At 34.4% G+C, this 15,039-nt stretch overlaps 1 protein-coding gene across 1 annotated transcript in view; it reads left to right on the forward strand.

The window, feature by feature from the left end:
- The window catches only part of LOC107654548 (cadherin-12-like), a 145,002-nt gene that overhangs the window by 120,951 nt on the left and 9,012 nt on the right, over positions 1-15,039 (forward strand). Inside the window, exons 7-10 of the mRNA XM_016441670.1 lie at positions 2,436-2,689; positions 5,913-6,049; positions 11,293-11,414; positions 13,050-13,167. Of these exons, the coding sequence (XP_016297156.1) occupies positions 2,436-2,689; positions 5,913-6,049; positions 11,293-11,414; positions 13,050-13,167 (631 nt within the window). The remainder of the gene's footprint in view (positions 1-2,435; positions 2,690-5,912; positions 6,050-11,292; positions 11,415-13,049; positions 13,168-15,039) is intronic.

Raw genomic sequence — 15,039 nt, forward strand, 5'->3', positions numbered from 1 at the left:
TATATATCAGATTATATTCATATATTATATGAGAATGCATCATCTGAGCAAAGAAGATAGTTTTAAATTTTCTGACTGTAGCAAAAATCGCAGTTTTATGAAGTCACCATTGGTGCAGAGGTGAGGCAGATGCTGTTTTGTGTCTCTATATCTCTGTTTTTGCATGTTCCTAAGTATTAATTTACACTGAAGCAAAGCTGTTATGTGGCCAAATAGTTTACAAGCTTAAATGACCTTGAAAACTCAAATGAAATGAAAACATTGTGCCATGGAGGGAAAGTAAATCATAAGGCGGTGCAGGCCTTTCTCAGGCAATGCGACTGTGAAGATCCAGCCATAATTCAATATGAGTATCACTAAAGATCCCTTTGAGGGAACCAAGATGGAAAATAACCACATGAAATGGCAGTCAAAGAGCAATTTATAGCTTTTGTTTCAAATTAGAGATACAAAGGCTATGCATTCTGATTGAAACGAGGGACGTGGCATAATGTCATCTGGATAGAAATACAGTTTTACTAGCGTTATGCATATTAACGAAGACCGAAGTCCTCCACGTGTCCTTTTTTTCTGAAAAGCTAGCTATTTTCCCTGCAAACTGCCTTTCTGTCATTTTTCTGTAGCTTGCAACCTTAATATCAATGTACCTCTTGGCCTCAAAAGGCCAAACAGTGTCGTCTCTGTGGGACACACAAGGCCATAGGCTAGTTTAAATAATGAGATAAATATATTTTGTGTAAAATGACTTGGGTCCTAATTACTTGTGGGCAACTGTGAGCTTATTTTTTCCCTGTATTTAAGTAGTTAAGACTTCAGTAATACCAATGCGTCTGTTTTCATGTCAGCAAGAACTTAGCTAATTAGAAACTGCAGTTTTTGGAGGTTCACTGTTACCTAATTGGGAGTCTAATTAGCACCATTTGATTTAGTCGACGTGGAAACTTCAGCAAGGGGCATCTGACACCTCCCAATCCCAAATGATCCAGAGTTGCCACTCACACGAAGTTGACGTCTTTTCCTCTCTCAGCTAAATGGCTGGTTGCTTTGGTGCAAAATACATGTTACATCCATATAGAGTGCTTATGCTGTGTATTTACGGATCAGCGGGTGTCATTCATTTCTACCTGTGGTGTTTGCTTTCATCTGAAGATGATACAGAAGTAAATTGCTCATGATGGAAACCATATACAGGTCAGATATATGATCTTTGTCTCCTTTGCCCTTTCGCCATCTCCCAGAGAGACAGATTGACAGAGAGAGATTTTACAATAGCGTTGTATGGTTTTCATCTCTAGATAGGCTGCTTTGATTTAGTAGTGCAAGACCACAATCATCCACACACGCGCATTTTACGGCTGTCATACTGACGACAGGCAAGCTTTGATTTAGAAGAACCGAAGTGAGAATTTAAAGATACATCTCAACAGAAAAGGGGGCCTGAATCAACGGGGAGGGGAGCAAAATCAGGAGAAAATGCACATGGGAGCGTGAGATAACCATTTTTGGAGTGTGTGTTGTTTGTTTGACATGCCTGAAAGCAATTGTGACAAACTTCCCCAGACAGGCCAACATCAACACACTTGAGATCTGAGAAAGGCCCCGCATTCGAAATGATCAAAGCGAGCAATTTATGCAAAAGATAAAACGCAAATAAATAAATGAAGCTTTAATGTAAGACCTCAATGAATGGCCAGTATAGAGAACGCTGTCTGTTAGCATCTTTTTTTAACCTGATGCTGTAGTTATGACATCCACCAGCAGGGGCTGACTGAAATGTTAATATTTTTACTGAATAATTTAGATACTTAATAATTTATTATTCACCAAGGATGCATTAAATCAATCAAAAGTGACAGTAAAGACATTTATAATATGACAAATTATTTTGATTTAAAATAAATGCTGCTCTTTTGATCCTTCTGTTCATCAAAGAAATAAAGTGTATCACGGTTCTCACAAAAATATTAAACCGCACAGCTGTTTCCAACATTGATGATAATAAGAAATGTTTATTGAGCACACAATCAACATTACACTGAGTTCTGAAGGATCATGTGACACTGAAGACTGCAGAAAATTCAGCTTTGCCATCAAAGGAATAAATTACATTTTAAAATATATTAAAATAGAAAAATTGTTATATTTCACATTATTACTGTTTTTACTGTATTTTTATCAAATGAATGCAGCTTTGCTGAGCATAAGAGACTTCTTTCAAAAACATAAAAAAATCTTACCAACCCAAAACTTTAAGTAAAAAAAAATATATATATACAAAATAAAACAAAAATAGAAATACATATAGAATATAAATAGAATAACCAGCCAAACCTTGACCCCTTAGTTTTGTCTAATTCAAGAGGCCTTGTCATACTTTACAAATCAGATGCATTTAAAAAAAAAAACATTCTACTTTTCTGTTTCTCTTTCCTCAGCCGTTGGACTATGAGACCAAAAAAGCATATACATTTAAAGTGGAGGCCTCCAATGCACACCTGGATCCACGGTTCCACAATTTCGGCCCGTTCAAAGACACAGCAACAGTGAAAATAAACATTCTGGACGTGGATGAGCCTCCCGTCTTCAGCAAACCCTCCTACGCGATGGATGTTTATGAGGACACGCCACAAGGCACCATCATAGGAGCCGTGACAGCACAGGATCTCGATGCAGGAAACAGTCCAGTCAGGTATTCAAACACAACACATATAAACGGATAAGACTAGGGACTGGTAACCGGATGGTTGTTAGTTCAGTCCATGCAAGAAGCAAGCTATCACCATTGTGCCTTTGAACATCATATTTAGAGGATTATTTACACACCCTCATGTTGTACCAGGCTTTTTTTTTTCCATGGAAAAAAATTGGTCGTATGCAGATAAATAAATAGTATATTTTTTATTTTAAAATGTATTTTTTTTATTTTAAAAATATCTATCTATCTATCTATCTATCTATCTATCTATCTATATATCTATCTATCTATCTATACTGTATATGCATACATAAATACATACAGTGTGTATATATAATTAAAAAAAATATATATATTTTTATTTTTAATAAATTATAATTTTTTCATTTTATTTTATAAAAAAAAAGATGCATGCAAAACTTTCCATCTCACACATCGCTATATATATGTGCACACTAAAAACTGTCGGTAAAAACAGCAACATGCTGAAAGATTTACCTTGTTTTATAATCCATTATGTTTTTGAATTGCACTTCTCAAGATTGCTTTTCAAGTTTTACAAGAAGACAAACCATTGATGCACCACTGCGGGGTCCCAAAACTACCTAACATCACAAGTTAGTTAGTTTCTCTATGAATATTTCATTAAGTATACTGTAAGAAAGCAAAATGGACAAAGGAAAGATTTGTATTAGTGAAAGGGATTTGTTTCCTTTTTGTTTTGGCCTTTCCTGATGAATTATTTAGAAACATTGTGACATTGCTCAATGGGGATGTGCACTTTCTCACTGGAAAACAATGGTCCCCAATGGTCTTCCGTGCAAAGCGAACAAAGCTTTTAAAATACGTCTATACACACCACATGTCCACAACTTTGCAGTCCGCAGAGTGAATGCAGGAGACAAAATAGCTAAAGTGCTTTTTGGGATCGAAGGTTTCTAAGACTTCCTCCAAAGCTTTTTAAGTTTTCTCCAAGCTTCAGGGGTTAAGAAAAGAGCTGCAGAGAGATCAGAAATGGATGGACTTATGAAAACTGTCAATTTGTCCGAAGCTGTGTTGTTCATGTACCATATGTTCACTAAACGGAACGTTTCTTGAGGTAAACCACCCAAAGAAGAGGTCAGAGCCCCACAGTGAGCAAAATGGACTGAAATGAGGAATGGTACAGTAAATCACATTTACATTTCTTCATTTATAAGAAGCTTTTACCCAAAGTGACTGACAAATGAGGAAATACAACATAAGAGATTCATTCTAAGGAGGCATTTACATTGATCAGAGAAGTACAGAGTAGAACCAAGATGACGGCGAGAAATACTGAAGGAAAAGTCAAAAATGCTATATATGGGGGGTGCATAAACAGATTAAGGTCATCATGAAATCAAAATTGACCGTCCTATCATTTTTAATGTTTGCATAATTCATCAGTGTTTTTCCAAAAATAAATCAAATGTTTCTTTGAAAACTTCTAGCAAAATATGCTTTTTTTTTCTTGTAGAATTGCGCTTGTAAATGCATCATATTATGAAAGTAAAATGGATTTTGAACAGCATTTCATGTTGATTTTAGATCAATTTGTCCTTATGAATGTTTGTTTTTAACATGCTCAGCTTTTCCACTGGGATATTTATCTCATTACACATTTAGATCTCGGGCCCAGCAAAGCTGCAATTTCAGCTAAATCAACCAACAGCTCTTGATTTCTTTTTCCAAATACTTATTAATGTTTCCTCTGTGAGTTAACATTTGAATATACTGACACTGCACTGATTGCATGACCCCTGATTACAGATTAATAACAGTTAATTAGAGGTAAAATTCAGGAGATACACAGTTATTTCACTGACTCTCACATCCTCCTACAGGAATAGAATAGAGTTTTGTTAGTTGTTTAAATAGGACAAATTTGATGTTCTGCTTCATCTCTCCGCACAGCCAAGGGTCTGTCGAGCCGGTCTCCAACTACTTTCTACAATGAATAATTTGTTCATCAGTCTGTTTGTTTTGTAATCTAGTAGTCTTGTAAAGATTAATGAAGCAGCATATTGAAATTCTGTTTGAAGCTTTTTTTCGTTTGGCAGCAGCATTTGCTGTTTAAAAATGTGAAATATAGGCCTATATATATATATATATATAAGGCTTTGCTCAGATAAATTAAGTTAATCATGAGCTAATTATTGGAAATCAACCAGAACATTTGTGGCTCTCGGAAAAAAAAAAAAAACAACAACACAGATTTAAACAAAATTGCAACCAATACTGCCCTGATAGAACATTAAATAGAATATGAAGATTCTATTTGAAATATAAAAAAAGGTTGCATGCACTGCCCTCTAATCTTGTTTGAACTTCATATTAAATATTAGACTTTCAAAAGCAGCTTATGATGACAATGCCAGAACATTTGAGTCTTTCTTCTTTCTCATACATGATGCCACATGACTCTGAGCGTTCTTAGAAATATTTTCTTTTCCCAAATGTTTCATGTTTTTAAATGTGCTATATTAACACAAATTGAGGAGTTGGTTATATGAATTACATTCCCACAGCTGCGGTCTCTGTATATTATTTATGATGATTATTATGGAGGATCAGGCCTCCTAACGCTTGTGGATCAGCATCAAAGGCTTTTGTTGAGAATCCAATGCAAATGCAGAAAATCCGCAGATGTTTTTTGTTGACCACCTTTTGAGTGAATTTAACAAGGCAGCCGCTGAAATGTGGAAAATATAAACACCGTAGCATCTCACCTCGCCCATCGCTCCCACTTTATTTCTCTTTGCTCAATTCTAGGTCGAGCCACAAATAAATAAATAAGTTCAGCCTGCATTAATGCGTCCAAAATTCAGAACAGGTTTGTAAAAGTGTTTGTGAGAGAATGAGTCCAAAGCATCAAGTAGAATGTTGAAGGTCAATAAAAACTTAATTAATTCAAATTCATGCATACTGGGGTGCGACAGCAACATAGTGTTGGCCCAGATCCGGCCCACATCTGGCCCATGTGAAATCCATGCGGGCCAGATGTGGGCCGGATCTGGGCCGAAACTGTCTGCTGTCTGGGAAGTCACACCGAGACACATGTAAAGTACCCCCTGAGAATGGTTGCGGGGTCCGTTAACAAGGTTGCCATTACACCGATGTTCACAGCTGTTCAAAACTGGACCCACACATAGCAATTCACTAGAGTGCACAATTGTTTTTTTTTCTGGTTCTTCAGGTATTCCATCGACTGGAAGAGTGACCTGGACAGCTTCTTCGACATCGATCCTGTCAGAGGAACCATCTCCACCAATGAGCTTCTGGACAGGGAGAGTATAGCCCAGCACAACATTTCAGTTGTGGCCACTAAAGTTAGTAAGTATGGCTGTGAACCTCAGAAGTGATTCATAAAAGTTCAGTTGTCTTAAATGCTGGGATTTTTTGCGATCTGATTTACGGTGGCCCATCGCAGCGCAGTCAGCAGCGAATTCCATTAAGTCTGCTTTTTACGAGCATTCATAAAATATGACGATTCTCCGGGAATATGTATCATTACTACAGTGTCTTTCCTTTCTCCTTGACTTGAATTGAACTGAATTTAACAACTGATGTATTTTTATTTTTAAACTGCTGGTTAATGAATTGTTCTTTGCCATCATTGTGGTCATTTATAGAAGACTCTGTCTCATGTCTTCCAGAACAACAATTATAAAACCAAATCTTTGTTTTAAAGTCAATTGCAAATATTTTTTGTCTGTAATATGTCCATAATTACTCTTTCATATTATATTATACATTATTCACCCTTTGTCCATCTATCTATCTATCTATCTATCTATCTATCTATCTATCTATCTATCTATCTATCTATCTATCTATCTATCTGTCTGTCTATAACTATTGGCTACAATTGAAGTGTCTAAAAGGGATTTGTTGATGTTATTCAAAAATTTAAGTTACTGAAATATATATATACAGTATATGTATGTATGCAAATGTAATATATATATATATATATATAATTTTTATTTCACATTTAATATCCAATTTTATGGAAAATAAGACATTTTCCTAATGTTTGCCACATAAGAAAAAAAAATCACGCTTTGGTAAATCATAATAAAATCAGAATTCTGAGATAAAAATTAAAAATTATGACATACTAAGTGAAAATTATGACATAAGTTGACATTATTCATATACATGTCATAATTCCCATTATGTATTTTGTAATTACGACTTAATTTAATTTAATCATTATTATCAATTTAATAATTAAACAATCCCAATTTTTCGTCAATTTCGTCTTTATCTGATAATTACAATTTAGAAGTCATAATTTCAATTTTTTTTTTTTTTTACATTTTGTCATAATTTCCACTTTTATTTAATAATTATGACTTATCTCATAATTTTAGCTTTTTGGTGTAATAATTCTACTTCTTAATTCATAATTCTGATTTACCAGATAATTATTATTTATTCTCTTATTTGGCTGAAATGCACTTCCAAACATTTCATTTAGAAAACTGTCAGATTATGGGGGGGGGGAGTGTTTTTACAAACTGCATTTCATATTGACTATTTTAGGAAGTAATTTGAAAGGAGATCAAAGGCCAGCGTCAAAGATGTCATCGCTGTAATTGCTTTTGTGTCGGAAAAGATCTGTGGATTGAATCACCACGTAAATAAGCAAATCCATCGTCATCAAGTAATCAAATCTGCCGAGAAATCCCCAACGCCATTATCTTAGAGGATATGTGGTGCTCAATCAAAATTACAAAAGCGGCGACACATTCATTAAGACGGAATGGGGATGAGAGGTCATTGAAAGTTGAGCCTTCATCACCATGGTAACGGTTATTACTCACTGCCTCTCAAGGTTGCACTGGTGATATGCTAATTGTGATTTCTAAAGCTAATTTGGGTGAGACTTAACACAAGTCAGGGCTGTTAAACTTCACTCCTGTACTGCAATGGGAATTGTCCACCCTGTGTTAGAAGCTCCATTTTTATTCATATTGTATTCACTATCTGTGTATTTTAGACAGTTTTGCATTCTGTTCCATTGACCCAGATGGATTCAGAGAAATCACAGAAGCACATAGTCTGATAAACTAGGCCATCTCTGCTATTTTTGACTTTGAGTTTCAAGGTTTTAATTAAGAATTAATATATATACTGGGAAAAGTGGTATCGGTGCATCCCTAATATATGTATAATATTTATTTATTATTATTATTTTTATTTGTTTTACCTTTGCAACATAATATCTCACAACTGTGACTGTATATTTCATATTTTAAACTTTTCAGGCATCCCAGTAGTTGTTTATTTTAATATGTAGTTTTGCATGTTCCTGAAGTTAGTCAAAACTTTCTTGCCCACTTTGACCATTTGTAGTTGCTAACTATATGAGCACAAAAGTATTGAACAAGCCATTTTGCTGTCCTACAGCTTATAAACGCTCATATCACCAGTGTGCCATGTGCAATATCCTTACTAGCATTATACAGTGTCTTGTAAAACATGCTTGATAGCTTTTATATCTCTCAGAACCAGTGATTATGAGGTGAACACCTGTTCAACACCATCACAAGCTAGTCTTGCATAAATCGCAGCGTCTTGTTATTCTTTTTTTCTCTCTCTCTCTCTTTCTCCCCTCTCCTGTGTTTTTTAGGGGCGTTACTTTCACACCAGGTGGAATTCCAGATGTTCTGTAGCCTCAGAATCATATTGTAGTAAATATGAAAGTGCTGAAGGAAGCATGAGTCAGCACACAGTCTCCAAACTCTCCACGCTTGTTGCACATCATGAAAACTTCTGCTTTTAGTTTCCATTAGGACAGCAAACATATGGATACACTTGATTTTCATAATCCCTTCTGTGACGCTCATTACAATAGAGTCAGCTAAGGAAAACCTATTTTACAATACAGTTAGAACCAATATGTTTTACAAAATGTGTTAAGCAGACATAATTATTTGCTCTGTTTACACCTTGTACAGTACCAGTAAACAGGGCCACAGTCAAAACTGGAATGAAGCACAATTGTTTTGATCTAAATAAGACCTTTTATATGTGTGATTAGAGCACTTTCATTCGTTTGAAGCCAGGTCAACAATAACCATTAAAAGCACAAACAAAAACATCACAAAGATAAATGTACTGTTTTTCTGTCATAAGATCTAGCGTACTACAGCTAAATGGACGATTTCTCCCTTATACAACAGCGCCATCTAGTGGCAAAATCCGTCATTCAAGTCGTTAAGTTGAAGCCATAGTTGGCTAAACTTATAAACTGTTGTTGTTGTTGTTTTAATAAAAAAGCTCACTAGATTTGTGTAGCATTCTGCAACAGTTTATAATTTTCATATTAACCTTGATGCATTAATTATTCAATCTTAAAACATAAATATAATAATATTTTAAAGTGTATTTTGAATGTGTTTGTCTACTACATTTGTCCACTTCAATAGAATTTCGTCACTTTTATGAGAATGTTGAGCTTTTTAATTTAAAACGTATTTCAATTAAACTTAAAGATTATTGTTAAAATAAAAAAATATTAATATAGTTTAAATATAGTCGTATATATAGTTTAAATGGCATTTAAAAGATGCCAATGATATTAAATTGTGGTTGTGGGTCAAAGGTAGTTTGGGTCACATCCTGAGTTGTTAACAAAAAATATTATTATTAAAATTATTATCATGACATATTGAAATATGTTAAATGTATACAATTAGAAAATTATAAATGTCGCCATATATTCAGTATTTTGGTTATCTGAATATATCAAATATGTTTTTGGACTTGGTTTGAAAATACAAATGAATTGCATTTAACTTTTAGTTAGCCGGAACTTAAAAAAAAAAAAAAAAAACTCCAACAGTGGCTATTCAAAAAGTAATTTGCTGCAGGACACTTGGGGCAGAAGCACAGGACCTGGAGAATGATGATGTGTCAGATCTCAGATAAATTGTAGCAACGATATTTTTTTTTACTGGACATCAGAAACCCTGGAGCTCCTGAAGCTAAAGTAACAAACAGTTGCACACACACACACACACACACTTTCTCTCCAGGAAGATTGCTCATCTTCATCAAGGTCGCTCACGGGTCTTGGCTCTACACGGGACCCCTGGGAGGGATGAGTTCAGATCCCTCGTTCTAAGCCTTCTCACCTTCTCCTCAGACATGCTGAGCCCATCTCATGGATCTGATCTATAAAAGTTTATTCCACACTGATGTTCACCTCCACACTGCACGCTCAAGCAGAATTCAAACAATATCAGGAAGACGTGTTCGAAAATCAACAGCTGTGTCAGAGAGGACACAGCTGACCTTGTGTGTCTGCTAGAAGCATCTTATTTTTAGACAGATTTTTAGCTTATTTTCTTACCCACTTAAAAAGCCTTCTTTTTATGTAGTTTTAAGAATAGAATAGAATAGAAAATAACTATTTATTTGCAGACTGTGAGTCATATTTAAAGCCCCTTTAGGTTTTCAGTGTAAAACCACATGATGGCAGTATAGTATGTTAGTGGTTTAGAACATAACGTTCAAATCAGTACTCTTGGTTCCTCAACAGAAAGCTAATGTGATAAACCAGCTATGTAATTATTGTAGTAAATAATTGTGGAGTTATTAATGTGACAAGGTCAATTCAATCCCAATTCTAGCAGTTCTTAAATCATACCAAACTGAACCATTTAAAAATGTATATAGGTGAGTCTTTTCTAGTCATTTGATTTGGATATTTGGCTGCTTGAAATGTTTTCAGATGGGAACTTCTTCGAACTGCACTAACCATTCAAAAGTTTGGGGTCAATAAAATGTTTTAATGTTTTTGAAAGAAGTTTCTCAGCAAGGCTGTATTTATTTGATTAAAGGTTAATTAAAAACAGTAGTATTCTAAAATGTTATTGCAATTTAAACTAACTGTTTTCTATTTGAATATATTTTAAAACTGTAATTTATTCCTGCGATTAAAGCTGAATTTTCAGCATCATTGCTCCAGTTTTCAGTGTCACATGATCCTTCAGAAATCATTCTAAAATGCTGATTTGCTGCTAAAGAAACATTTCTTATTATCACTTTTATTAAGATTCTGTGGAATAGAAAGTTTAAAAAGCACATCATTTATTTGGAATAGAAACACTATAAATGTCTTTACTGTCTCTTTTTTAATGAATCCTTGCTGAATAAAAAAGAACAACAAATAACAAAACCAAAAAAAAACTTTTTAAATTACTATTAATTAATTAATTAGTTTAAAAAATATATTTAAAACATATTATTTATAACATATTATGTTATAAGTTATTATTTTATAAGTCTATCATTTTGGTTTAATGCATGATGCTTATTGTGAGTATTGTGTATGATGATAATGATACATTCTGGAAATGAAAAACTGTTAAATGTCTGACTTTATAGTTAACAGACATGCCAGATTAATTCGTTTTTAGAAAAAGAATAAATGGTTTCAAATTCTTTAAAATCATCCTAAGGGACAGAAAAGTTTCCATAACTGAAGAACAAGAGTAAACTTGTGCATTGTAACGTGTGTGTGCTGTTGGTCATAATATGTGGTGTTTGTGTGGTTTGTGTAGATAACCCAGTGCTGACCAGTAGAGTGGCCGTCACAGTTCATGTGCTGGACATTAATGAGTTTCCACCAGAGCTGGCCATGCCTTACGAAAGACTAGTTAGGTACGCAGGAGCTAAGCCATTAGTTACTTATAGGTAAGTAATAATATTTTGTAACTGATACGGAAATGAATAGGTAGCCAGTGCAGAGACTGTAAAATTGGGGTAATATAAACATATTTTCTTGACCTGGTAAGGACTGCATTTTGGACTACCTGTAGCTTGTTTATTGAAGATGCAGGACAACCACCTAGCAGTGCTAGCAGTGAGGTCATGAATGCATGAACTAGCTTTTCTGCATCAGAAACAGGTAACATGTTCCATAACTTTGCATAATCGATCTATGAGTATGTCATGATCTATAGTGTCGAACGCAGCACTAAGATCAAGTAAAACTAGTAATGAGATAAAACTAGAAATGCTAATGTGTTTGTAGTGAATTTCTAGAGTATTGCTAGATGTTTGTTTTATTTTATTTTATTTTCACAGTCCTGCTTCACTAGGTGCCAGGAAGGAGAACAAAAAAAAAAAAAAACGTATGCAGTTGCTAAGGTGTTTGGAGTGGTATCTAGGGTGTTGCTAGGGCGTTTTTATTATTTTATTTTACATTTTATTTTATTTTGTTTTAGTATTTTTACACTCCCACTTCACTAGTTGCCAAGAAGGGGAAGGGAAAAAAGGGTGTTCAGAGTGGTATCTAGGGTGTTGCTAAGGTGTTTTTATTATTTTTATTTTATTTTATTTTTGTATATATTATTTTCACTGTCCTGTTTCACTAGGTACCTGGTACTTATATATGCAATGTGTTATCATTTATTTATTTTCTGGTATAAAACCTTTTTCTTAGTTTAAAGCCTTTTTTGTTGTTGTTGTTGTTTGAATGGATATGACACTTCTGGCCAGAACTGTGTGGTTTGATTAAAACATTGGACAGGAAGAGCCTGGTGGGTAAGTGATGCATTAGTGTTGCGCTAATGGTCCTACCCAGCATGCACCTGTGGCGCTGGTGAAAGCCCTACAACAGGTGACGCCAGTGGGAGGGTGGGCAGTGTGGACGTCTGTTAGCCACGGAAGATCGATCTGCTTGTAATGGTAGTGCACAGTGTATCATGATTGCTGGATGTGAAAGCAGACTAATTGGTTTTAGATGCAGAATCGAGAAGAAAAACCACAGGAGCACTTGAATAAACATTACTGAGCACATATTGCCACTTATCTTCATGCACTTGTGACTAGTTTCTAACTCATGTTTCATTTAATGTTGTGAGTGTAATTGTTTCATGTACATAAAGCACTGTAAAGTGGATTGTTTTTCTTCTAAGGAATATACTGTATTATATGGCTGAATATCTCCATTAATTAAGAGCAAACGCTGACTCTGACTAATGAGTTTTCTATACTAATGTTTATTTTATTTTATTTTTAAGATATGATTAATTTCAGTTAATAATGTATACTTTTTAAATATAATTTATTATATTCCTGTGTGCACTAATAACCTTCATAAATAATTTAGAAATGTCATAAACATTAATGTTCACCATAAAATATTTAAACAAGCGATTAACCATTAAAAGATGAGTTATTTAGTGAGTACTTTAGGTTTTAAATTTTTAGACACATTCTGGGTGTCCAGCAGTGATCAAATATACCACCAGAGACTGTTTTGTTAAATTTAAACCCTGATCAATAATCTTTTGAATAACTTTGTGTTGTCTAGGTGATTCAGGTCATCAGTGCAAGAGACCAGGATCTCCCTCAAGCCGGACAAAGATTTTCCTTCAAATCCCCTCAAGAGGGAGTGAAGACCAAAAACTTCACCATCAGAGACTTTGGAAGTGAGTCTGTTTGTTATTTCTTAGCCAAGTGATTTATTTGTAGAGAGAAAGAGAAAAAAAATAGAGAGAGAGGGAACTTATACTACTACTACTAATAATAATAATAATTGTATATGTTGTTTTTTTATTCTTTGATGAATAAAAAAATTAATAGAACAACATTTATTCAAAACAGAAATACTTTTTTTACAATGTAAGTCTTTACTATCATTTTTTAAATCAATTTAACATACCCTTGCTGAATAATTATTTTATTAATTATTATATTACTTTATTTAAAAATAAGGTAGCTACTGACCCCGAACTTTTGAACGGTAGTGTATATATATTGCATATATATTGCTCTTTGTGCATGCAATGGTTTAATTAATGGAAAAGCCATGGAACTGTGTTTTACATATAGTTTTTTATTTTCCATCACAGCTATTCTGCCACTACACTGAACAGCTTTCACAGCACATTCTGTATACATCCACTGTTTTGGCCTTATTGAACGCCTGTCCTCACTTCAGGCATGAATGCTCGCTTAAGATGTGATTTACTGGGACAAGGTGACAGTTTCTGCTGAGGGCAGTTCAGGAAAAAGAGAAGAAACAGGTTACCTGTAACATGCAAGATTTTCTTGAAAATGCTCACCCGTCAAGAAAATGCAGCCAGCATAAAGTCACAGCGACAGGGTCAGATGGGCTAATCAGAGTTCATAACCAGCAACTTGCAGCAGCCATGATGCCAACAAAGTCTTTTGACAACATGTCATTTCTCTGAACGCTAATACACCAGCTACATCACACTAATTGTATAAAACATGAACAGCTACATTGTTTATTGCCATTTAACCTTTTATGGCTGGAGGACAAGACAAGCTCTTGTGAAAACCAAAACTGTTTACTTATTCGTTTTAGGACAGAAAGTCAAATTTTTAGACATAGTAGCTGCACTTTTCACAAGATGACTGCACAATGATGCTGTTATAGGATATACATTACCTTATTTTCATAAGGTGTTGCTGCATTAATCATAATGCTCTCTGTCCTCTGAATCTGTTGTAATATGAATCAGTTTGTTCCTTTCGTTCAGACTCTTGTCATAAGCCCTTTATGCCACTTATAGCTTTCTTGTAGTAAAATATTTAGTTACATTCTGATAGATTTTGTTGTCTCTAGTTGCGTTAGTTATATTTAGATTAGAAGCATCATAATGTCAGATTTGGTTGTAATAGTGTTTGGAACTGAGTCAGAGAGATGAAGTAGCCTTCAGAAAGTTTTAAAATCTCAGTTGACCAGAAGAGGAAAGTAGTGTTACTGTAGGTCAGAAGGTATGATGTGAAAGTGCTTTTCTACCTCCTGAAATCATTTCAGATGAATGTTCAGGCTCAAACACTCTCCGCACAGAGAAAAGGCATATTATTTAGAGCCCTGAGGGGGATTCGGCACTCAGCTGTAGTGTGATGTTCCTGTTGAACTAGACTCAGAGCACACTAAACACTGGATAGTTTGTTCACTATGAAAAATCATGTAAGATCTTCTTGTGATGCACAATATCATTTGCAATGAAGGATGCAGCGGTTACTCCAAATCAATAACGCTACCTTATAATGACACAAGCACCCTTCCTGTGGAGCTCTAGGGCTGTTAACAAAGTCATCAAACAATCAATAGCTCTCTGCTAGTTTGTAAGCAAATTCAAATTGTGATTTTGTCTTTTGGGGTATGATATAGACATAAAGTTTAATAAAAAGGAAAATGTGTAGTTAAAGTAATCTCTTAAAAGGAAAATGTTAGCCTTGTCACTTGCCATGCCTAATCACACTCTCTCTAATAATAATACTATTAATAATACTAATAATATATATATATATATATATATCTTAAA

The sequence above is a fragment of the Sinocyclocheilus anshuiensis genome, unplaced genomic scaffold (genome assembly GCF_001515605.1).
Source record: "Sinocyclocheilus anshuiensis isolate Anshui unplaced genomic scaffold, SAMN03320099.WGS_v1.1 scaffold391, whole genome shotgun sequence".
Classification (NCBI taxonomy): Eukaryota; Metazoa; Chordata; class Actinopteri; order Cypriniformes; family Cyprinidae; genus Sinocyclocheilus; species Sinocyclocheilus anshuiensis.